The sequence below is a fragment of the Brienomyrus brachyistius genome, chromosome 8, assembly GCF_023856365.1.
Source record: "Brienomyrus brachyistius isolate T26 chromosome 8, BBRACH_0.4, whole genome shotgun sequence".
NCBI classification, from domain to species: domain Eukaryota; kingdom Metazoa; phylum Chordata; class Actinopteri; order Osteoglossiformes; family Mormyridae; genus Brienomyrus; species Brienomyrus brachyistius.
The window spans coordinates 2,326,987-2,353,391 of NC_064540.1; the positions used below are offsets into that span (position 1 = coordinate 2,326,987).

A 26,405-nucleotide genomic window follows, 5' to 3' on the forward strand; every position below is an offset into this window, starting at 1 on the left:
CACTACTGAGTTGGCTTCACCGGATAAGCTGGAATTGATCTTAAGGTTTCACCCAAAATCAATACTGACATAGAAAACAATAAAATACAAAGCCTGTTTGATGGAGTACTATTCTTCAAAAAAAAGTTTTAGAATAACTCAACCCAACTCCTCTCTAAGGACAAAGAACGATTGTCAGTATTTAAAGCTCCATCCGCCAAGATCCTACTGGATTAACTTCTGTCTTTGTTGTTTACTGTGCTGGATCTCAGCAGATCCATAAAACCAAACCGAAATACGCTACCAGCACTCATGTGACTGGATCTGCAGATCTGCTCTGACTCATGTTATTAGATGACCTTAACCTTTTGTTAATAAATCAACAGGAATATTTCACTGCTGCTCTTCATCTCTTCATGAACTAATCCTTCAGGCCTCGCTCTTTTTAAGCTCTAACAACACGACTGACGTAAAGGATTAATGAAGGGTGCTAGAAGTAATGAAAAGTCCAGCTTGTCCCTACTAAGAATCCCTGCTTAGCAACAGCAGATAAATTCGGGACCCTGTATCCACAACATCAGAATCTTCACTATGGAACATCTCCAGGAACCTCTCAAGCGCCAAACAGATCTTGCAGACATGTCGCTTCGCAGGCTAGTTTAATCCCCCTAATTTAATCTTGCACTGCAGCAGCCAGATAGTCGCAGTGAGGCATCCTGCCTCGTACAGTGTTCCCCTGAGCATCCTGTGGGTTTGCTGCTTAAGGCTGGCTGTGTTTCCAGAACTGTCTCTCCATCTTCCTCCCCACGACTCCAGTCACCGTCTCGGCCTTCTTCTAGAATTCCCGTTCAACCTGCTGGTCCCGTCGTGGAACAGCGAGGGGGCCAAAATCCTCCCAGTGGATCTTCCTTGAAGTTATATGGTGCTCTCATTTAGGGTGGCAGGGATGGGGCACTGGAGGACGCAGTGAACCTTAAAGAGGCTTCTAGCACTTTCCCTCCCATATTCCCACAGCAGTATTTGGAGACCAATCTCCAGACAGCAGAAATGCATGGACATGGTGAAGCTGCTGCCTGTAACCACTGTATCTGAGAGAGAGCCAACAGGCCCCCAGGTGCCTGGTCTCCATGGCCACGCAAAAGATCCTCTGACCTTAGTGTTTCAGGCAAGCAATTAAAGGTAACTGGGCCTGTCTATGGGCTACCTCAGTCCATTGCCCTGTGCTGCCTGGAAGATCCTGCCAAGGATAAGTGGTTGGAAGATGAGTGGAGGGAAAGTACACAACCAATCAGAATGCATCTGTATCATTGATTTACGGGAGCTTAATTAGTCGCTATAGTAATTATAGCCTAAATAATTTCTATTGTATCCAGAGGTTTCTGGGGCAACAGCATCCAATTACTAAACCCTTATAACCATGAACATAAACATGCCCTGCGTAACAAAGTGAGGAGCCAAAAAGAATTTTTCATTACAGGGTTGTTGGATAGCGTCCTGGAGTCTTTCTTGGATAGCAGGGGGCGCCCTAAATAGGACGCCTACAAGGCACATAATCACAAGCTATGGGCAATTTAGAGACACCAGCTCACCGAACTACATGTCTTGGCCAATACAGGGAGAACATGCAAACGTGACACACAGAACAGGGAGAGGATTTTTGTCTTCATTCTTAAAAGCTGCATTTTCAGGTGGTTGAAGGCGACTGTGTGTCTGACGCAGAAAAATGACATCATGATGACATCATGAGCCAAGAACGACATAAAACCACTGGCCGTTATTATGGCATGATAGGAAAGGCCTCATCTTCAAGCAGGCCTCACATCCAAAAGACATGCTAAGCTGACTCAGGTTCACCTGGCTGAAGAAAACCTTTCATTCATTATGGAAAGTTACTTTTCTTACTTTAGAGATACGGAATAATTCACAAATGACACTGACAAGTTATCAATGCACTGTTTATTGGGCATTTGCAAAGAACCATTACACAAAATAACTGTGTACGTGAAAACGTGTCACAATTTTAAAAGTTTTACAAACTCATAAAAATACATCTTATTCGCAAAACGGAACAGTGCTTATTCAACAGCTCCTATAACCACACTAACATGCACGGTCCGTGCAGCGGAGAAACAAAGACAGGAAGCCGTAAGGTAGGGATTAGGAGCTACTTCACATGAACGTCATTAATTCCATCCGCGACCGTCTCTTAGCACCACAATCGCATGGACTGTTTAGTTTCAGGGATAAATCAGTTTTAGGGAGATCGTCCCTGTAGGTAAATACCAAAGGCAGTATAGTCTTTTCATAATAAGCAAAGGCTCGAGTTAGTGGTTATGATACCAGTTATAGGATGCTGGGAATCCCTTTATATTAAAGGATTTAATTTTAAAGGGGCAAACACAACAACTGGATGTTACTGAAATGTTACAATGGAATCACCAATCAGAAACAGGCTGCCATTGACTGACAGCACGCAAGTCCCACCCAGCGTGGCTTCAACGCCTCAAGCCTCACTGGGTGCCAGACTGCAGTGAACTGGGGAACAGCTGGAACCCAATGGCAAGAATGCAGCAAACATCTGCCTATCTGAAAGCTCGCGGCGCGGCTACCTGCGCTTCACAGAAATAAAAAACTAAAGTAACCTAAACGCATCCCACTTCCCTTGAATACACGCGCGTTTGCAGTATCCACACCTGCAGTGCGACACTGTCTGCCAGAAACGCCATTAACACTGCACCGTCTCACTGAAGCTGCCCAAACTGCTAGCTACGTTATTAACTAGCTAAATTCCTGGGCCCGCGGCAGGTGTCTGGGCGCCAGGAACAGCCACCGCGGGCCCCGCCCTCGCGACTCTGGGGCGTGAGAACCGGCGCTGCGACCTCGCTCTCCCACGCTTCCGCGAGGGTGGGGTCTCTCCTCTCAGCACTGCCCACACCAAAGCTAACCGCGTCGCTCCACGCTGACCTCCTGCGATGGAAAATACTTTTACCGCGCTGACTAGGCAGCAGCGACCATCGGTTGGCCTTGGATATCACCCGCGCAGACCATTCACTCGGTAATGAGTGTAGACCGTGACCCTAGTGGGCGGATGAAGACCGGAGACGACTTTACAATCAGTGGCATGTTTCCCAGCATTTAACTGTCATTTATACTCACATTTTCCCCCACATGGTACTCCTGCCCTGAGATCTTATGACAACACACTCAAGTAAGTCACATATAAATCAGAGATATAAAAAAAAAAAAGTTTTTTCCCTGTAGAGGGAAAGAGCTTATGGCTGTTTGCTAAGAATTCTGATCCCCTTCTGAGGGACGGACTTAGGACGGTTTTTACGATTAAGAAAAAGTGGCACGGGCGACAGATTTGCAGCGACGGACTTTCTACGTTACAGGGTCCAGCTGCGGGTCCATGACGTCCGTTTCCGCGAACCATTCCACTGTTTTCCTGAGACCCGCTGCATGCCACACGTCTAGTTCGTGATCGCTAAAGTAAACATTTACACGACGCGGCAGCCGTTCCTCCCGCCGTCTCCAGGAAGCATGTGCGCTATTTCTGAGAGCGGCGCCTGGCCAGGCGGTTCATGAAGCAGCAGGTCACCGTGCCGGCGACGACCACGCCCACAAAGAGGGCCGAGGACACGCCCACCACCAGGGGAATGAGGAGGAGGTCCATCGCTGGGGAGAGAGGAACACAAAGGAGGGTAAATCGATCTGTGTTTGCGAACCAGTGTTTTCCCCGGGAAAATTAGCCCCCTGGGGCCTTCTGGAGTCACGCAAAAGATAAAAAGAGGTCAAGCAACTGTGAAAAAAAACACAGACTTACCACGGGAATACAGGTAGACGTTGACAGGCGTGGATTTTGCCGCCACTCCTGTGCTGTACCATGCCCCATGTGGGTCCTGCCCCCACACCTCCGCCTGGCATGTGTAATACCCCTGGTCTTGCATCTGGGCACCGTGGATGCGTAACCGGTAGTAACCGTGCTCTGGTTGGTCCACGCTCACATCCCCAAAGTTGCCGTGGAGACGGGACAGGCCCTCGTGCGTCAGCGCCGCCAGCAGCGGAGCGTGCCCGTCCCCCGTGGGCTCCTCCCCGGAGGACCCCGGCTCCTCCCTCTTATGGAACCACTGCACTTCCACTTGGTACGGGCCTGCGGTCGTCACGGTAACGTTGCAGAGCAAAGTGACGGTGTCGCCCCGCTTTAGGAGAGGTCCGCGCGCTAGCGTAGCCGCCGCGGCTACACGGACCTCTGGGGGGAGGAAACAATGGAAAGACAGACGGACCATTAACGGGGACGGACTCATGCCATAACCTGCGAAGAACCTTAGTGAGGCCAAGGCTGTAAATGAATGAATTATAGAGCCCCAATAAAATCAGTGCAATTAAAACTGACACCAAATGTGCTCATTAAGCCTCACGACATGAACCATGATTACTCTCAGCGCCCGCAAATAATTATCTATTCCTCAAAGCCCTTGTGGAAATTCAGCTCTGATGTGCTTCATACTGTATTAATTAACATCTGACTAATTGCTACATATTTGACAGATATTTAAAGTGAAAGTGTGAATGAGTAACTGAAGTGTGATGGGGAGGCGAATCCCTCACCTTTGGCCGTGAAGCTGACGGTCACCCCACCGGACCTCTGGGTAACGGAGGCCGGACTGGACGGTCCCGGGTCACGGTGTCCGGCGAAGATGCTGACGATGCAGCGATATGTGCCCGAGTCGGCGGGATGTGCCGAAAACAGGCGGAGGGAGTACCGCCCCTGTGCTTCCATCTCCACGGCGCCGCCCCCACCGCGGCTGGCGTCGTCGCCCCAGCTCGTCACCCCATCTGGACCCATCCGGGCAACCTCCACCTCGGGGGCCACCGCCGTGCCCTCCCCGCCCCCCCGCCGCGTCCACCTCACCAGCAGCGCCGAGCGGTTCCAGGCGCCCACACCGGACACCTCGCAGGTCAGCCTGAGGGGGGAGCCGATGGGCAGGTTTACCGCCCCACTGGGGGTGGTGCTCACTGTCACGGTGTCAGCTGGAACGCAAACAGAGTGCGGCATTGAGATTTCGGCAGGGTGGAGGGGTTTAAATCAACTTTTCAGGGGGGCGATTCCAGGCGGGGGGCATAAGAAGGGCCATAATTCATACAGAGGGACTAACCTTTATCAGTACATTATCATGTGTTTTGATTGGGTGAGTGACAGGGGAGGGGGCACTCCAGGGGCCAATCAGCTTTCAGCTGGGGTCCCCTATGGCCCCGCCCCTGTTTATGCCACCTAACTTTACACACATCAGACCTCTAGCTACATACATTGCTAATCACAAACACACAGTGCCCTAAAAATAGCAGAAAAGCAGCCTGCAAAAACACTGCTCTGATCTCCGAAAAGGGTCACGGACATAATAACTACAGCCAGAGTTAATGGCCTTGATTACGTCTGTGTGTTGCTGCTCCTTTTTAAAGGACAAAACTGAGAGTTACTAAATACTGGCTGTTTTAATCCAGCATCTGCAGATGACATCACAGTTATGTTTAGCTTGGCTATGTAACCTTCTGCACTTATGTCATCGGTCATCTGTACACTGAAATACACCTCTAGCTTAACTTATAAGGACGTGACGGCAGCAGGGGACTCACACTTTCACATAAAAAAAAACACAGTAAGCCACAAAGGACAGGAATAAGGGGAAGCGATAAGTCAGACTCTAGGGGATACGCTTAATTATTACTGCAACGGGCAGAACCTTTAGCGGCATGCGGCCACATCAAACGATCATAACCAGACAGGCAGGCAAATCAGGCATTTTTCTATTCCTTTTTATATTAACAACTGCATGACAGTGAAGCAGAATGATTTAAATAACCTTTGTCCTACAGATGATGCTTTTACTAATTAAATACTATAGTATTGCATTGTTAATGCTGTATCTTCGTAATGTAATTTTGATCTTATATAAGTAACAGTTAGTTATAGCTATTTCGGTTTGCACAAAGAATTACTTTGCAACAATTAATGCCAAGTTTGTTTAGTTTATATGTTGTCGTGCATTGCTGGTCGAAAGCACCTTTTATGGCTAATTTATAAAGGTTTGCATTCTTCAGGTGTTTTGTATGGATGATTAATCATTATCTGTACTTGTTTTCCTTTATAACACTGTCAGGCACTATATTCTATATTACAGAGGACGGGACTGACATAAGGACTAAGGTGGGTACTGACCCAGCGGCCTCACAGTCAGGTCTCCCAGTTCCATTGTCCTGTGGGCGAGCTTCGACCAGCTTCCATCCGGGTCCAGAATCCATTGGGTCGCCTCACAAAAATAGGCACCGGAGTCGCTCGGGGCAACGGCGGCCATCTTCATAACATACAGGTCCCGGTCTCCCGCGGACTTCCCTTTCCTCTTCTCCAGGGAGATCTCACCATCCTGGTACCTCCTCTCATAGTCTCCGCCCCGGCCGGGGATCACGGCCAGCTCACGGCCAATGCTGATGATCTCCCTCAGGTTATGGCCCTGCCCACTGGTAACAGCCCTGGATCCAGCCCCGCCCCGCACACCGAAGGTGACGGACAGGTGAGTGTGCTCTTTGGATTGGACGGCGGCCTCGCACGTCAGCTGCAGCTCTGCCCCTTCGATCAGTGGTTGGCGGCTCAGAGAGTGGGAGTGGCTTATCTGGAGCGTATCAGGGATCACTGCCGGTAGACGCATAATCATAGAATTACAAAAAGGGAAGTGGCCGAGAAAACGAGAAAAGAAATCACATTTGCATTAGATACTGGCAAGTGGCCTCGGGTTTCACTGCTTGGTCTACAGGACACACCATGCAAATGATTTAATTAGCTTCCAGAAGGTTCCATAACTACAGCGAAGCAAAAAAAACAGGATGATAATTTTCTCCCGCACAAGGAGAAAATTTAATTCTTTTTAATGTTATTCCTTTAAGTGAAGGTTTCTAATATTACCGTAGTACAGCGCCGGGAAAATGGTTCATACCTTTGATGGTTACAGACGCGCTGTAGTTGCCATAGTACCGGGTGTCGGTACTGGGGGTGTAGCACTCGTAGCGCCCCTGGTCTTCGGGTCGCAGCCTCTGCACCACCAGAGCGGCCCGGTCTCCCGAGTCCCTCTCCACCCGTACTTCACCCGAACGGACGCGGGGCTGGAAGGGGGCGTAGGAAAAGCCCCGGTCCTGTGTGGAGATGACGCCAATCTGCCGGCTGTCCGAGTCCTCGGGGTACAGGAACCACTCGAAGTTCTGCATGCGCGGGCCCTCGTACCCGGTCACTGAGCAGGGCAGTGTCAGCGGGAACCCCGCCACGCGGTACAGCGGGCCGGCGGGGACGGTGACATCACGGCAAAAGACACACTGGAGCACTGCGAGAGACGCGAACGGTAGGGAGTGGGGTCAAGGCCGTGTTTAATCCACACGCATGATAACATTGTTTAAAAGGAACTAAGTTATATTAGTGGAAAAGTTAACCCAAAATATCTGTATATAAAGATAACTTCCTCTTCTGGTGAGTGTTCTGGTAATCCTCATTGTGACTCATCATAAGTCTAGATACATAAATACACTGCCTATTAACTATTCAGGCATAAAATTATGAAACAGAAATATTACAATTTACATGGCTATATTTATGGTAGCTAGCGTTCATTATTCAAACGACATGACACATCTTTGGATGCCAAACCAGTAGCCCACAGCTCCTAACTCAGCTTATATGGCTTTACATTTGTAACTTTGGTCCTTTCGCGTAGGAACGGGTTGTGTGTTTGTTCAAAACTGGAAACGGCGACCACGCGAAACTGATGTTAAGGGCCAAGAAGAAAACGACCATTACGCCACCTAAAGAAATGCCGATAAACCTGAAACGAGAGGCAGGTTTTACTTGCTGTACAAATGACAAAAATCCGTCTTGGTGACGCTTTCAAAGGGGGTTTTAGATAATTACTGGCCGAATTACAGCCATGGTTTTAAGTCTAACGAATCTTGCATGTTGCACATTAAGAAATGGCTGTACAGTAAAACAGCACATGATATTTCACGTCGTTTTTTATTCTGATGCATACGCGTACATTTCGTATTATCTCTCCATGAAACCCTTTAGTTGAAGCATTTTCCAGCATACATACATATATATATATATATATATATATATATATATACATATATATATATATATATATATATATATATATATATATATATATATATATATATATATATATATATATATATATAGCCGCCTCTGACATACGCAGTAGTTTATGCGCCTTGTACAGTCCAGAAGCCTATTACAATCACTGTAAAAATTACAAGATAATATTAGAAGGAGTTAAGAAAAGGGGCGCATGGAAAAACCAAAGATCGCTGCAATGTTAAACAAATAAGCGCCACCGGAGACACGGATGACTGCTAGCAGACAGTTAGGGGGCTTAAGCGGATAAAGCGTTAATGACGGCGGGGGCTCGACACGGGCTGATACCGAGCTACGACGGGGATCCAGGCAGATATTTGTGCACATGTGGGGAGTTTCAAGGGGAAATTGTGTCCTAGTGAAAGCAAACTTCCTGAATTAAAGAATAAAGGTACAACCAACGCTATTAATGTTATACACGTGAAAACATTTGGCTTTCATAACGATTATTAAGAAACACACAGTAAAATATTAGTCTAATGTCGTGTTCCTCTTTATGGAAATGAATGTAAATACTTAAGATTTATTTTCTTGTAAATCAATATATGCGTTAGTTATGTATTCCAATATATCCGAGAGGAACAAATTAATTAATTTCCCCTTTCCTGCTTTGGATTAGTCAATATTTTATAATGCGCCACTAAAATCAGGAGGTGGCACAGGTGATAATGACGATATTGCGTTATCGAGTCCTTTCTAAACCGAAGAAACCAGACATTAGGATGTAGGGGACGAACAAGTCGCTGTCGTGTATTTCCCATTACGAAATGGGGTGGATTAAGTATAACAGATGGACGTGCAGCTCTCAGTGCTGGGGGACGGCACATCATAAGCATAGAAATGTACCACCGGGCGTAACTCACCCCACTGCAGGCACAGCAGCGCTGACAGGCGCGACGGCATCCCGGAGCGCTGGAAAGAAACGAGCCGAAGGACCGAAATCACTGGCTGGTCGAGACGCCCCTGCGCATCTTCACGCCCGCAAACTCAAAAAAAGGATCAACGACCAAAAACTGTACACGTATGGCGTTAAACCAATTCAAAGACCAGCGACTATGGTTATAAAGTAGGCGGAATGTTACCACGAGTTGCTGATAATAAAAACAAATCTGGTTGATGGGAAGTATCTACTATTGCACATCGTAGCTTCCCCGTTCGTCTAAGTACTTTCCAATCTTTAATCGAAACCGAAGGATCCCCGAATAGTTCCCTCCCAGTTCGTTCCCTAGCAGCCCAACAAACCTCTTGCATACTAATGTAGACACTGAAAGCCCCAGCCTGAGGCGGGACATTAACACATCCTCTCTTTTCTCTCTCAATACAAAAATCAACGTACTTGCTCCTTATTGGTCCGAAACCAGATAGACGCGCCGGAACCAATCAGATCAGATTGATTTTGGTTTTTCTGTATAACAAATCTCACCAATCAGTTCCCGTATTAACGCCGATATCTAGGCCAGCCCCTCCCCCCACGGCTCTAACACGCGACTCTCTCGCAGTAATTCGTCGTTAGTCTTAGCAGAGCATTTATTCTACGGATGTTCAGGAATTTTATTCCTGGATTTAACAGGATTTCTGTAATATTAATGACCACAATAACAGTATCACCAATAATTCAAGTTATATCACAAACACACTGTACACGTGTGAAGCGAAATGCCTTTTCTAACTGCTTCCTAGATTGTACTCGAAATGGAAATGCGTACATCAAAGAAAGATAATACAGAAAAATAAATAAGAATAAACAAGATTAAAATGGCAAAAAACATCAAAACGTTAAATAAGTCGAAAATAAAGCAGTGATTTCCGTAACTTCTGCGTTGCTGCCCCACCCCGGGTTATTTCCTGCCTTGCGCCCGTAGCGGTGGGGATAGAAAATGCATGTATTTATGGATATCCGTAACTATTTACAAAATGCAATAATCAGAAAGATGAATGAAAGTGAAGAATGGCACAAAGTGCGTCAAGTGGCGTGTAAGTCATCGGGAGTCCTATAGTGTACGGACAGCCGGAGGGTAGAAACGTGCTCTGAATTTCTCGGTTTTGCCCTTCTGGCTGCGAAAGTACCTCTCTGACTGCATCATCGGGAAAGGCTGAAACTTCATTTTTCTCTTTGTCCCAGGACCTCCTCCCGTAAATGACGAGCAGGTAAATCAGAACACACGCGATGATTAATCCGGTCATTTAAAGGAAACTGAATCATTTGAAACGCCATAATAACCTATAACTTAACTTGGGCACTACAGTCACCCATGACACATGTGTGCAGCATGCTGGTGACCCTACGCCTGCAGCACAGGGCACGAGCCTTGGGTGTGACTTTTGGTTCCATGTTGTCATTGCGGGCACTCGAGTCTCTGAATCTAATGATAGGATTTTATTGTTCTCCTTCAAGAAATACCTCATGATCCATTTATTCCAGGAACACCTCAGATAGCTTGCTCCACTCCATGTTTCCTGAATGCTTTTAGGATTACATTTTGTCAGGTGACTTCTATAGTTGTCTCATAGGTTCTTGCACCATTTATAGGATATTGTGTAGCTCTTTCTCCTGTGCTGCTTTACATTTGTTCAGTGGAATTCAGTGGAAGCTCAGCCTAGCTGCACTTATGCCTAGTCGATTCCTTGACAGCATGTATATTTAAAATATGCTATATGCCTCACTTGTATGGTGCATTGGACAGAAGCATCTGCTAAATGCATAGACCCAAATGTCATTTCTACTATGAATTTATTGCTTATTAAGACATTTGCTGGAGTCAGGAAAAGGCCCTTGATAGCAGAAGTGACTACAAACTAATATCTATTACATGTATTTCATGTATGAAATATTTGGTATTCGGAATATAAACGATTTGTAAATTTCTTGGGCAGTGTGTGGCTCAGCTGCCTGTGAGGCTTTGCCCGAGAGTAGAAGGTTGTTGGTTCAAATCCCAGGGCTTACAGAGTGATTTGACTGTTGGGCCCTTGAGTGAGGCCTTTAACCCCAAATTCCTGACTTCTCAGTTGTACATTCCTTTAGATAAAAGTGTCTGCGAGATAAATAAATGTAAACTATGATGCAAATGTAAAACTCGAGACTCGTGTTAGTAATGTGTTTTCAGTTGTCCACCTCAGAGTATGACCGATACTGGAAAGATACCTGTGCTCATTTACTCAGCAGTGATCAGAGGAGGAGAATCAGAATGCCGAATCAAGCCGTGTCACACTGTTGCTGATTTACTCTCCCTGTTATGTCTGGCAGGCTTTGGACATATGCTTGAAATGTGTCCTGAGATGCTAACTCATTAGCACCCTCTAAAGGCAGGAGGGCTTATTGCGCATCACAAGCTGGCTATATCGCTAACAGCTTTCAGCACTGCATCATGGTGGGAGTCTTCTGATAGTTGCTTTTTTTTTTGGGTGCTTTGTTCAAGTTAATTCCTCCTTAAAGCTGATCTTATTGTGTCCAAGGTCCAGCCAGCTGCTGAAGCAATTCTGAAGATTCGCGGTGGTACCAAACATCCTTCTGATGGAATGTAACTCTTACTGGAAGCCCCTGGGGCCTGTACTACGAAGCGGGGATACTGGGTTACCGGGGTAACTTGTTGGATTTAAGGTAGTCTGGGCAAAATGAAAGTGAATATGAAGTCCATTTAAACTGTGGTACCTTAAATCCGACGTGTTACCCCGATAAGCCAGTAACCCCTCTTCGCAGTACAGGCCACTGGTCACCCTAGTTGGGATTTTGTTGTACTCCATTTTATAGTAAACAGAGACCCAGTGCATTACACCAGTCACTACATTTTTAGGGTATCCACTGCTTTTTTGCCCAAAATATATATAGATTAGGACAGAGCGATAAGGCAAAATATTTTTCACAATGTCAGTAGTGATAATTTTAATTATTTACTGTATATATGACCAAGACCGGCGCATGGGCTGTGCTCTGCTGAGTCAGTAAGCTATGCAGTGCTTTTGTTGGGCATCGGTTGTCTGTTCTGTGTAATTGCTGTTATGTAAATGGTACTATTTTTAACAAATTGTCTATTCGTCAGTCGATCAAGCAAACTATCCATCGACCTCAAGGATGTTCAGCTTCCGGTTACCAGTATGACTGAATTTATTTGATCGTTTCCATGTGCTGATATTTTCAGACCACATGTTTCGTGTTAGGTGCGGGGGCGGAGTACCCACCAGGAGCCGTGAGAGATTTCCCAGTGGGTGGCGACACATGGCGCTGAGGAAGAAAGGAAGAAGCGAAAAAAGGGACCAGAGGAGGATGGATCAACGTCCATGAAAAATCCATCGTTAAACAAACGCTGAAGGTGAAAAAAGCTTTTGCGTGCTAACTGTCATGACCTGCTCGTCGGCTCCTCCTGTGTGCCATGCCCCCTGCTTACCCACGTGTGTTTCCCGGATTGTACCCAGCTGTGTCTGCTTATTTTCAATCAGTCCTGTGTATTTCAGTCCGTGTCTTACCCGAGTCCTTTGTCCGTCATTGATGTTACGTGATGTCAGTCGGCGTGCCATGTTCCCCAGTCCGCGTAATTATAATAAATCCCCGTTCACCCTGCTTACGCCTGCTCGCGTGCTTCCTTCCTGCTCGCCTGCCAGCGCGTTCGCCCGCTTCCCGGACGATCGTAACACTAACCTTACAACACTGACTGGTTCACGACCTAATGTAGCTAGCTAGCACATGTGGTTGACCCTACAGTATGTCATACAGTCCAAATGCTTTGGGTCATAGTGTTATTAACATGCTGTTCTTAATTGAAAAAGTAAATAAAGAAAGTGGGATTTCCTCATTCCAAAGCTCAAACTCATGTATAATCCTGTCTACAGAGAAAGACATTCTTATGCAGGTGGTGGAGTGGGACTGTCTTTAAAAACGTTTGGTAGTAACTAAAATGATAATAAACACTGGTATCATGTGAACAACACACATAAATGTCAGGTTTCTCACCAAGTGCTGGCATGGCGCTAATACTTTATCTTTTGTTTTCTGAAATAGCGTTATGCTAATAACCCTACAAACGCAGTGCATTTTAGGCTACGTGACATACATTAGGGCCGGCCACATGTGCTAGCTAGCTCACACCTACAGATATTGTTCTCATAGCCCAAGGCAGCGTTGTAAGCAGGGACAGAGTGGGATGGTGACGGTATCTGACAGTGACTCATTGGCGTTTATCGCCTTTGTCAAGCTAGTAGGCTTCCACAAACCAAACAAGAAAACAGAAAGATTTATGATTTGGCTTTTAGTTCAGCCTTCTAGCTGAACTAAAAAATAAAACACACTAACTACTACTTTTTCACTACTGGCCTGCAGAGAGTTTAATTCTTTCTGAGGTGGTATATGGTGTAAAAAATCCTAGACCCCAGCATTTGACGGTTTTAGGCAGCCTGCAACATGTTTTTTACGTATTATTTTAATTTCCCAGAGAGACTAAAAAATATGATGCAATGTGGAAATACCGAATTTTCTATAGGTGTGAATGGTGTGTGAGTGAATGGTGTGTGAGTGAATGGTGTGTGAGTGAATGGTGTGTGAGTGAATGGTGTGTGAGTGTGCCCTGTGATGGGTTGGCGCCCCTTCCTGGGTTATTCCCTATGTCCGTAGGTGCCGAGATAGACTCCGGACTCCCATGACCCCGAATATAACAAGCGGGTACAGAAAATGGATGTATGGATGGATGGAAGTTAACATATTTGAACATCACCGGTTTGTAAGATGCTCATTCTACTTTAGAGTGAAGACTTGTTGGTTAGAATGATCTCCATAGCAACGCTTAAGTCATCCTGAGGAAGCATATATTCACTAGTATTTGTCGAGTTACCCGTTATGAGAGCTGCTTTACAAATGTTGCTTCTTCCTGAATCGGATTGATACCACTGCTCTCTGCCTATGAGATTCCGGAATAAACAGAGGAGATTTCTGCCAAGAAGGTTTGATGTGCCTTTTTAGTGTTTGATGATGCTACCTTCATGGCAGCTATGACAGATGGGTTTCCCTGTCTTTGTAAACCAGAAGAGGCCCATTCAGTTGTCTGGTACTGCAGGAGACATACTGGCAGCAAGGACAATAAGGCTCTGAAAGACGTGTCAGTGATAGACTGGTGAGTTCGGCCATACAATGGATCTCAAAACCGCTTTTCCATCCGCCTCTTCAGACTCCTCGTCTTTCGGGCGCTGAAGGCAGACTCTGGATGCTACATCTGCAGTAGGAAATGAAAACACTTTTTCTACACCCATGACCGAGGCAGGACACTCAGTGCCTCCGACACTGAAGAAAGGGACACGGATCCTTTTTGAAAACCAGGTCTTTTAATGGGGAGCAAATGCAGTGAGACAGAAATGGGTCGAGTTTTGGAATTCAAATCGTGAGGTTGTGGCAAGAGTCGATGGGCACTGGCGATCAGAGGGCTGGGTGGGCTTATAATTGGTGGTCCAGGCAAAGGTCGGGCGATGTGCAACGCCGGTCAGCAGGCTATGCAAACGCTCAAAGTCTGGGAATGAAGCGAAAACACATACACTGGTAGACAGAACCAATACTGAGGAAATACTGCTCAAACTCTGGAAGAACAAGAAGATCTCACATCTCATGGGAATCTATGACGAGGAAATTGGACACAGCTGAGAAGGGTCATGGCACCAAATAGGATCCAGCAGTGTAACTAAGCTACCTGTCCCGAGTGGGCGGTGCTTGCTTTTAATTTAATTAGCAGGTTATTATTAATACACAAAATTTACTGACGATTGAATAATTGAATATTGATTTGAATTTATATTGCCAATTAAGTACAAAAGCGGGGTACAAAAGCAGGCGTTATGGTGAAACAAAAGAGAGTTTATTGAACTCAAAGATCAGAGAGTAGGACAATAGGAATCTTGGGGGAAAATAGTACTTTTTTGAAAAGTATAAGCTCACAATAGAAAGAGCCTAAACCTGTACTTTTCTGGAAACAGTGATGGAGGAACTTATAATATTCATTCCCTGTTGCTGTTTTTTGTGGTACTTCTGCATTTTTTTCTTTAAAATCCATCTGCACTCACTCATTTCTAAAATATGGGTCTTCTCTCCTTACATGATTTCTGCCGTATTGTAATACAACCCCCTGCGGTACATTTTTGACTTATTAAAAATAAATAAATTGGAATGTCACACAATTCAGTTATAACGTGGAGGTTCACCCAGTTGTCGGCAGCACATTACCCTGCGCTGGTGCCTTGTAGCCTCTTGTTGATGTTTTTAGCATTCCTCTTTTATAACAACACTTTCTGATGAAATGGTAGCGACGGAAATATTTCTGAGTATTACAAACGGAAAAATGATTAGGGTCAAAACATTATGTGGTGTTACCCTGACACATAGAGGCTTTGAGTTAAATTGTAAACCAGTGTTTCCCAGCCTGGTTCACTGAGTCCCCCCCCAGACAGACCCTGAGGACTAGGTTGAGAAACAGGCTGTAGGCTACCATAATATTAATATTCATTCCCAAACACATCCATTTAATAAAAATCGTTTAGCGTTCCAGGTATTGTGTATTCATATTTTGAAAATGATCCCATATTTGTTGGGGGTGTTCCCTGTGTTATATAAAATACTGTACAACTTCATGTCTAGAGGCAACAGAAGGAGTCAGTTCCTAATGGTGATCAGGCCCATTCTCGTATAATCCTACTTTTTCTTTCAGTTAACCACAGAAGGAATCATTACCAGTAATACTAACAGCCAGTGTAAACTGATCTGTACCATGTCGCTCCAGGGCTGAAAGATCTGCTTCTGGTTCAGTGCGGCAGCTGAATTTTCTCACAAGGTGGCGCTAAAAGCACAATATTTCCAAAAGTGCTCATGTGACTTATTGTGTGATCAGACGTTCGGATTACAGACAACTTTTGTCATTATGTATGCTGCAGCATTTTGGCATACGAATTTAGTGTCAAGAGCAAATCTTTTATTTTAGAGATGACAGCAAATTAACAAGAAAAAATGTTCATAATTTGGTGAGATCAGATGTGTCTTGGCCCTCTTGGTAATTGCTCCATGTTTTTGGCAGGTCGGCAAGGCTAGATACTGTCATGCCCGGCTCATCCGATCCTCGTGTGTGCCACACCCCCTGATTATCCATGTGTGCTTCCCCAATCATGCCCAGCTGTGCCCTGTTATTTTGCCCTGTCTTTGTCTATATCAATCCACATCTTGCCCTGTCCGAGGTCCGTCACTGATGTTAGTGATGTTATCAGATGTTTTGTAACGTTGAGATGTCCTGGTCTTCCCGTATCTCCCATGTCTTGCCCCTAATAAATCCCCACTTTTCCCCGCCTTTTGCCTGCCTGTGTCATCCTTCCCTGCCTCCTTCCTGCCAGCCTGCCCGTCCTCACCCGCGAAACCTGACAGATATCGCCTGATTGAATAATTTGCCTCTTTGCATTGCCTTGCATGAAATACCAGGAATTTGGGTTACGGTTATTATGTCCTCTTGGGGTTGGGCGTTTGCTCTCCTGGGCAGGGGCAAGGGGGAGGAGGGGGGGTATCCCCATGACCTTTTGATGAAAATGAAATTTTATTTGCTTGTATGTTTGTTTTGAAATTTACAGACATAGTCCTTAAAAGCGTAGCATCTTCTCAACTGAAACATTTTGCCATGGATAGAGCCGTTTTTTCTTGGACCGGTTGTTGATTCCTGCCCTAGGGTGTCTTCAGATAGGATGTCCTCAGATAGGATGTCCTCAGATAGGATGTCTTCAGATAGGGTGTCTTCAGATAGGATGTCTTCAGATAGGGTGTCCTCAGCCCTGTGCCACATGCTGCTTGCTGTAGGCTCCAGGTAGTGCAAAGGTGTCCATTTTGGTGTGGGCAGTAGAGACACGTCCATTCCAATATCATGCGAAAACTGTGTGTGTTTTGCCGGGTGGGATTTCAAGGCTGAATTGGTCCCTACCAGTTTTAAAACCAAATCTCTGCTTTTGCCTCTGTGTCCCTGTATTGTTGAAAATATATGGATAGAAACTGTGGCACTTTCGCAACCCCAACTGCATCGAAATATGTTGTGTAGGCATACTAATCAGAAACCCAGATTTTCCTATTTGTGTAACAGACAGGCGGTTCCAAACGGAACTTTCCTACTTTTTAGGATTAACCACTAGATGGCGACAATGATGCCTAAAAGTATCACTGTGTTCGCAGACTTTAAGATTGACCATTAGATGGCGATATCGATGTCTAAAAGTAACATGTTCACGGGGTGGCTGCAGTCATTCCATATTCTACATATTCGTTACTACATATTCGTATTTTACCAAGCAAAATGTGTTCTATAAAGTTCCTGTCTAAAACAATAACTGGCAAATCCTTTCAGACAAGTTCCAGCTTGCGTGTCTGCGCTAACGCAGGACTGTTAGGGGAAGTCCAGAAACCTTACATGTTTTGTGTACATTTATTACCAGGTTTACATGTAACAGAAGCTGAGCTGTATGAAGAGCATTATGTCATGGTGCAACTTTGTTATCGAACTCCAGACAGACAAGCTGTGTAAATAATGGATAATTCTACATAGCTGAAGAGAAATATGGTAAAACAGTCAGTCTGCTTCAAAACTTGTGTTTTAAATGATATATGTGTTATGTCTAATTGTTTATATTATGAAGAGAGGTAAGGGGGGGAGGGCACTGATTACAGTGTGTTGCTGCACCCACCACATAACGAACCACCTCAGGGATGAGAACCTGAGTGCAGCCGTGCAGTGGATGATACCCCACCACAATAGTGCAAATGGAACAGTGTAATATTTTTCCAGTGGCTGGAGTGCCAATCCTGCCAATGACTCCCAAACTTTCCTGTAAGTTGGAGGACCTCCTTATAGGGCTGGATGTAGATTAACGTCATACCCAGGAGGAAGCAATTGCAGGTTAGGGGCCTTTGCTCAAGGGCCGAATGGAGTAGGATCACTCCTGGCATTAACAGAATTTAAACCAACAACCTTCCGATTGCTGGCAGAAATCCCTAGCCTCGGAACCACCACTTCACCCATATTATGTAATTTGTGTATAATTAATGTAGTTAATACAAGGTTATATCAATATAGTATTTCCGTCTATCTTGTGACACTTGCCCTGGTACCATAGATGATTCTAAGCACTCTGGGGGCTCTAGGCAAAAAACTCAGTGGGGCCCTCCAACTCGCCCTCCTCCGGCATGGTAAAGTTTATTACCTTTATTTTACTTATGGTGATAAACAGGATACACAAATAAAGCAGATTTGTCATTGGAATTTACTATACATTCGGCCGCCCTCGGGGGCCCCCTCCCCGCTGGGGGCCCCAGGCCATCACCTGCCCTGTCTGTCCTGTCACTGCACCTCTGCCTGGCACTGGTCTTGTGGGAGTGCTTGCAGCCTATTCCAGGGAGTAGAGGGTGCAAGGTAGGGGCACACCTTGGACAGGATGTCACTCCAGTGCTGGGCCACTCATTAGTCATCACTAGGGCGCTATCTGCTGGGGAGGGGTGACTCAGCAACCAGATCCACTTTGTCTCAGATGGTGGGCACCAGCGGTAAGGTTTGCCTAAGATGGACCTCGACCAATACTGCGCCAGTCCGTCATTGGCCAATTGCACACTCACACAAACTCACACCCTACAGTCAATTTAGAGATACAGAATAGCCTAACTAAAGGTATTTAGACTGCAAAAGGAAACCAGAGGGACCAGAAGAAACCCACACGACGTGGGTAGAACATGGGATTTATTTATTGAAATTAAAATACCTAAATCTATCTCGGATTTGGATTCATAGATACACTAAATTTGAATTAACATTCATTAAATTGAAAACAATAAATTCCTTGTGGCTGATTTACTATTAAACTTTTAAATAAAACTATGTACATGGCTGTATAGACATCAGCAATTGTTGTGCATTTGGGTAAATTTTTTAAATAACCTCAAAGGCTGATGCAGTAAGTACTTAAGCGCGCACACATACATACAGTGTACAGTATAAACACAGAGGATGTGGCTTTGCTGGAAGCTTCAGTAGCTTTTTGGAAAAAACTTCTATCCCACCAATCATCTATCATTAGTTAATAGAGTCAATATAAATCTATGTCCTCATCCCGCATGCACAGAAATCTGATACAGGCATCCAGTGATACAGGCATCCAGTAATACAGGCATCCAGTGATACAGCCGTACTGTAAATACAGGCATCCAGTGATACAGGCATCCTGTGGTACAGGCATGCAGTGATACAGGCATACTGTGATACAGACGTCCTGTGATACAGGCATCCTGTGATACAGACATTCAGTGATACAGGAGTACTGTGGTACAGACATCCAGTGATACAGGCATCCAGTGATACAGGAGTACTGTGATACAGACATCCTGTGATACAGGCATCCAGTTATACAGGCATTCAGTGATACTGGCATCCTGTGATACAGCCATTCAGTGATACAGGTATCCAGTGATACAGTCATCCTGTGATACAGGCATCCGGTGATACAAGCATCCTGTGATACAGGCGTACTGTGATACAGGCGTCCAGTAATACAGCCGTACTGTAAATACAGGGATCCAGTGATACAGGCGTACTGTGATACAGGCATCCTGTGATACAGACATACAGTAATACAGGCATCCAGTGATACAGGAGTACTGTGATACGGGCATCCGGTGATGCAGGCATCCAGTGATACAGGCATACTGTGATACAGGAGTACTGTGATACAGACATACAGTAATACAGGCATCCAGTGATACAGGAGTACTGTGATACAGACATCCTGTGATACAGGCATCCAGTGATACAGGCATCCAGTGATACAGTGATCCTGTGATACAGGTATCCGGTGATACAGATATCCAGTAATACAGGCATCCTGTGATACAGGCGTCCTGTGATACAGGCATCCTGTGATACAGGCATTCAGTGATACAGGAGTACTGTGATACAGACATACAGTAATACAGGCATCCAGTGATACAGGAGTACTGTGATACAGACATCCTGTGATACAGGCATCCAGTGATACAGGCATCCAGTTATACAGGCATTCAGTGATACTGTCATCCTGTGATACAGCCATTCAGTGATACAGGTATCCAGTGATACAGTGATCCTGTGATACAGGTATCCGGTGATACAGATATCCAGTAATACAGGCATCCTGTGATACATGCATTCAGTGATACAGGCATCCAGTGATACAGGCATCCAGTGATACAGGCGTACTGTGATACAGGCATCCAGTGATACAGGCGTACTGTGATACAGGCGTCCTGTGATACAGGTATCTGGTGATACAGGCATCCAGTTGAAGATGACGTCTCTGCCCAACTTGCTTTTGTACGACTTCCTCACACCTGCTGTGGGAATAATCGGAACGGGAATACTCCTCTTCATATTTGCTCAGGCCTGGCAGTACAGCAGCCTCATTCTGGCAGGACCCAAGTCACCCAGTGTAGCAGCCAACAGGAGAATCAGAACCAGAGGCATCTCTTTGATGCCAGGACTATAGACAGAGGTGTGTATTGCTGCTGTAAATGCACTTGCAATCTTTTATATATTTCACTTCCTTTTCTGTTCCCTGCCACAGCTGCTTATTCCTCCTGCTTTTCTAATCTTCTCGAGTCAGTTTTATAGACTAAGCGGTAATTGGGTTCTGAGCTATTGAAAAAGAATTTATCTTTAATTAAAACCACACTTCCCAGCCATCAACTGCACTATACCGTGTGACAGAGGTGGTATGGTGAATCAGTGAGGCGGGGGGCCTGGATAGGAGCCGTCATCTCCATCACACAGTGGCAGTGCGGTGATCGGTCAGGATAGGAGCCGTCATCCCCATCACGCAGTGGCAGTGCAGTGATCGGCCAGCATAGGAGCCGTCATCCCCATCACGCAGTGGCAGTGCGGTGATCGGTCAGGATAGGAGCCGTCATCCCCATCACGCAGTGGCAGTGCGGTGATCGGTCAGGATAGGAGCCGTCATCTCCATCACGCAGTGGCAGTGCAGTGATCGGTCAGGATAGGAGCCGTCATCCCCATCACGCAGTGGCAGTGCGGTGATCGGCCAGGATAGGGGTTGTCATCCCCATCACGCAGTGGCAGTGCAGTGATCGGCCAGCATAGGAGCCGTCATCCCCATCACGCAGTGGCAGTACGGTGATTGGCCAGCATAGGAACCGTCATCCCATCACGCAGTGGCAGTGTGGTGATCGGCCAGGATAGGAGCCATCATCCCCATCATGCAATGGCAGTGTGGGTATGTGCACTGGATCTGTCACCGTCGTCATGACGATGAGAAAGGAAAGGATTTTCCAGAAGAGCTTGGGGAGAAATGCAGTCGTGCCCGGACTGGAACACCCCTGGGGCTCCCGCTAGTGACTCCTGCACACGCACAGCACTCTGTCTTGCACACTAAACCACATTCCTCTTATATAGATGTTTATTTAGTCTTGGGATTCAAAATCTTCCCTGTGAATAGGCATTACCCCCCCCACACCCCCGTCCCTATGCCTTGTGTTCGCTGTTCCAGTACAGATTGACTTTCCACAAGACGAGTGCATACTTGGGCTCCCCCCGTGGGCACGCTTGGGGCCGCGTGGTGCTTCATCATCGCCGCTCACTGTCCCCGGCCTCACTGACACATGGGAGCAGTTTAGCTGGAGGTGGAGGAATTGCTGCTAGAGAAAATAGAGCAGGATCTTGGGGGGGGGGGGGGGGGGGTTTCTTTTGACATGTCCAATTCATCAGGTCTGACAGGATATTAATAACTCTTGTCCCTTTCCTCTCTACCGGTGAGGTTTTGATCTTTTTCATTCATCCGCTACATTCACCATCAAACGTTCTCCACCTTAACTGCCACCCACATGAGGCGTGGCTATTTTTAACCCCACCCACGCCTGAATAAAAATTTGCCGAGAAGTAACATATAAAAATGACCCACGCAACACTTTTTGTCTGGCCCTGAAGGGGGTGGGTGGGGCGGGGAGAGAGGATCCTTCTGGAGAAACTGAAGCATGGAGGTAGTTGAATGCTGGTGGCTGGGACAGGCCATGTAATCTGCACTCGCGTGTTAGTCTCATGCCCTTGGCAGGCGAGTGATGGGAGGTATTACTGAAACAGGAGTTACACGGTCTTTTCATAGTATGCATCTGACTCTGTGGTCAGGTGACCCAGCTGCCTCAGGTCTTATGCAGGAGAATCAAAAGAGTGCAAAGTACCGGCTGTGTCCATGGATCATCCACCTCCGGAACCTCTGGGCAAGGCGATGGAGTGAGGGAAGGGCCAATGGACGTCTAATCATCTTCATGATCCAAGGCTCCTTCTTCCAGACTGTCTCTTGTGCTTCTTTCTTTTCATTGTATTTCATTTCACCTGATTTCTTTGCTGAAGCCAGCGCATGTACAAATATGCGTTTGTACCCTTGCTTCTCCTGCTGCTCGACTTTCCTTAAGATCGTAAAGTGAGAAGGACACGGCAGCATAACTCTTGGTAATCTGAAGGCCAAACAAAAACCAAAGGCCCAGTGAAACAGGACACCAGTCTCTTACCAGTATTTACCCACCAGAGTGATCAATAACTGGGATTTTGGCTGAAGTAGGTAACCACCCTGAAAGCAATATTTTGTAACTGTGTGTGATCAGTGTCCATGCATGTGTATGGCCTGTGTGTGCATATGTTTATTCCTGAGTGTGTGTGTGTGTGTGTGTGTGTGTGTGTGTGTCATTGGACAGGAGGTGATGGTGGCGGTCGGGTGTTCTTACACAGGGAGACAGACGCCAAGCTGGGCTTGGAACGGATTCTGTGGCTAACGGATTGGGGGTGGTGGTAGGGTGGGGGGAGCTGAGCTGGAGTGAGCGGGGGCCGCCATATTGCAGGGGAAGGTATGCTAGAGGGGAGGCTGAGGAAAAGGGGGGGGGGGGGGTGTGGTCTCATTAACCAGCACAAGATTGGAGCTCCAGTGGCTTTGCTAGCATTTAACCACAGGAGACTTTGATGAGGTCACAGTCCTCAGGCACAATCAGTCCCACATGAAACCAACTGTGTGTGTGTGTAGGGGGGGGGGGGGGTTTTGAAAGGCAGAAATGCAGGGGGAATGGTGGGCTAGAGCAGCGAGAGATGGGGGAGCTGTCTATCTACCCATCTATCCATCTAGGGGCTTGTAAACAGACACAATATTTACGTTTATCCTGACGTGCAAATTTCATTTTAATGTGCACATTTTGACATGCAATTTCAAAATAGTTTCCGCTCAGTGTAACTTGTATCTTGAGATCATAGCCTCCGTGTCCCGTAAACTCATCATGCTGTTATAGCCGTTAAGGTGCTACGTTTTTCATATTTTAACTCATAGCTGTTAAATGAAGCAGAGACGAAAGGTCACACATTTCAATCCCAGCTGTTGCACTCTTGAGTCATCAGCTGATCGTCTTCATATGTTTCCTTGAATAAATATAATAGACTTAAATTTTTTTTGGATAATAGCATGATTTAAGATGAGAACTACATTTTCTCATGAACTGCATATCAGTATAGAGATTTTTGTATTGCGTGGGTGTATTTGTTTGTGTGTGACTTTGTCATTTTTGTGTTTTTTTTTTTATTTGGATGTCTGTGTTAGTATTCTGTCTGTGTGTGTAGGTGTGTAGCTGGAAATGTTGTCTTGCCCACTCCATTCATTAATTTAGTTTATAATTTGACTCATTCAAGGGTCCCTGTAAAGTGCTGCCCCCCGGGTCTGCCAGGGTATCCCTGGCCCTGCTGTGTGTGTGTGTGTGTGTGTGTGTGTGAGACCGGTGTGTGACACAGCCCCGCCATACTGCCTGCCTGAATGTGGCAGCCATTAGTGGTTCTCCTGCAGATCTGGGCTGTTCCTCTACTTTCTGGGCCTGCACCCCCCCCCCCCCCCCCCCAACCTCGCAAACAGTGCCAGAGGTCCATAATATCATTATGCCATTATGCTGGAAACGGTTTAACTTTCACCACCATCTTCCGTCTTTTGCCCTCCTTTAAAAGCTACTTTTCTGCCGGAAGCAATTCATCGGCCGCCTCATTAAGGGCATAATTAGTGCGTATTCAACTAAATCAAAACGTTCGTCCCCAGTGCTTAATTGTTTGTCTCGAGTTCACTGCTTTCTTCTATGAGGTCCTTCAACCTTTATTCCACATTTATGTCACGCTTTTGCAGTCCAGTGAAAATTTATGACCGGCCACCTCCCATCACAGCGTAAACGTCAACGTGGGATTACAGAAGCATTAATCAGCGCGTTATTTGACAACTGAACACACGTACGTTGTCACGGCACGGCTGCTGCTCCCCTGACCCTCCTCCCGTCGCGATCGACTATAATCGGTGTCAAATTTCTGCTGAGGGAAACCATTACTGTGCCAAGGAACGACTTAAACCCTTAAGTTAGTAGGAAATGTTCTGCGCCGAGTATTTTTTACACGGAACATCGTAAACATCATTTTCCAGCCTTTTAAAATGAAATTCAATATAAAAAGGGCCCCAGAAGCTGTGCAGAGCGATTCCAGTGAAATTGCACTGGTATTCCAAGCCTCAGTGTATTGTCTGCTGAAGAATAACTAACTAATCACGGCTCTGTAAATAAACACATTTCCCATATTTAAATAACGTGAAGGCCATGCAAACCAGGGAAATGTTTTTCTTTTATTTTTATGATAGATCACTGGAGAGGATGTGTAAGACTAGCTGGGATTTTTCAGTGTTTGATTTAAAAAAAAAAAAAAACTTAAAAGTATTTGTTATTTCAGGTCAGGTTCAGTTAGACCTTTAATGTCCCTTTTATAAATAAATGTATGTGTATATACCAATAAGATGTGTATTTTTCTGTCTGTGTGTATTTGTGTGTGATGATTCATCTCACTCTGAAACCACTGTCATTGTTGGGGTGGGGGTTAGAATTCGCATAAAGAAGCAGGATGGACCAGGAATTCAGTCTTTTTTTCCCTTCGTTTGTTTTTGGGTTTTTAACAGAACAGCACATCACTTTCCAAACTTAGGAGATAATTGTACAAAAAACACACAGACTAGGCCGCGGAGAGCACAAAAGCCACTTTTCCTGCAGGAATAGAACCGCTTCCTTGTAAAAACACACTTCGAGGCTCCTGCGAAAATAGTGCAAAGGCAGAGAGAAAAAAGTAAGATCTGGAAAGCAAAATAATCGAAGCGCTTATGCTAACAGTGGACGTAAGCTACCTTCTGGAATAGCTTGATATTTTCTATGTGTGCTTACAGGGAAGGTAACGGCTCGTAGTCGAGCCATATGTGGGGCTCTGGGTGAAGGTGTGCACCGCCTGATCCGGGTGGAATGGAGCCGCGATGCCCATCGAGTGAGAAGTTACTCTGGCTCTAGGCCGCTCCTGTGAAGCCAATGACCTTGCGTCCCACCCCCACGGGCAGGCTTTCCTGCTCAAACCCCATTCTAGAACCTTCTGTGTCTTTGACGTGGTGTGTCTCACCTTTGGGCATGCCCAAGAAATGAGCTAAAGGTATGGATCCTGGAAGCGTGGACTCAGTACAGGTAAAAATGGGCCCCCCCCCCCCCCCACCGCGTCACGCTCCAAAACTCTTCCTTCTCATTGGTCATGGCTCGTGAGCCGGGCGGGGCAAAAACACACACACACACACACGCAAGCACACACACTCTGCCCAGGCAGTCTATTATTCAACAGCTCTTCCTCGTAAATGTGATAATTACATGCTGCCTGCATTGCAGAGCCCCAAGGACACATAAACCAAGTTTGATTTTTACTTTCAGCCTGACTGCTCTTAACACGCCGTTACAATGCCGAGGTATTTCCGTCCGTACCACCTTTTCCCCCCCAAACCATAACATAACCAATGCATAGCTGGCATTTTTAACCAAAGCACTTTCCAGATTGTCCATATATACCGCTGAGCATTTCAGTGGAGTGAATCCGATTTATTGTCTCCCTCTAAGGTACAACAGCAGAGCCATTGTGGGTGCTTGCACAGCATGCCAGGTTATGAGTCCTTGTCCCTAACTACGCTGCCCCCTGCTGTCGGTGTGCTGTCACACGTGAAGATGGCTGCATGCCCGCATGCGTGGCAGGTCACGTGTGGGTATGTGTGCTCGCCTGTGTGTCGGCCCGGATCTGGCCTCCCAAAGCAACAATGCCACCCCCCACCATCACCCAGCCCCTCCCCCACCCTGTCCCTCCCCCCGCCCCCCACAACAAAGACCAATTAAATGCCGCTG

General features: G+C 46.2%; 1 protein-coding gene and 1 long non-coding RNA gene across 3 annotated transcripts; one reads left to right on the top strand and one right to left on the bottom strand.

The window, feature by feature from the left end:
- Positions 1 to 1,920: 1,920 nt before the first annotated feature.
- Positions 1,921 to 9,825, bottom strand: igsf8 (immunoglobulin superfamily, member 8). Its single transcript, XM_049022768.1, has 6 exons — positions 9,040 to 9,825; positions 6,969 to 7,349; positions 6,197 to 6,667; positions 4,588 to 5,010; positions 3,803 to 4,228; positions 1,921 to 3,654 (listed from the first exon to the last, which is right to left on the bottom strand). Exons 1-6 carry the CDS (start codon positions 9,077 to 9,079, stop codon positions 3,527 to 3,529), a joined length of 1,869 nt encoding a protein of 622 aa, XP_048878725.1. The 5' UTR covers positions 9,080 to 9,825; the 3' UTR covers positions 1,921 to 3,526.
- Positions 9,826 to 9,966: 141 nt separating this feature from the next.
- Positions 9,967 to 16,465, top strand: LOC125747481 (uncharacterized). Of its 2 annotated transcripts, XR_007399317.1 has the most exons (4): positions 9,967 to 10,150; positions 10,299 to 10,324; positions 12,332 to 13,880; positions 14,329 to 16,465. It is a non-coding gene; the product is annotated as an uncharacterized LOC125747481 (long non-coding RNA). The 2 variants fall into 2 exon arrangements; XR_007399316.1 differs by having other exon boundaries at positions 12,332 to 16,465.
- Positions 16,466 to 26,405: the final 9,940 nt, after the last annotated feature.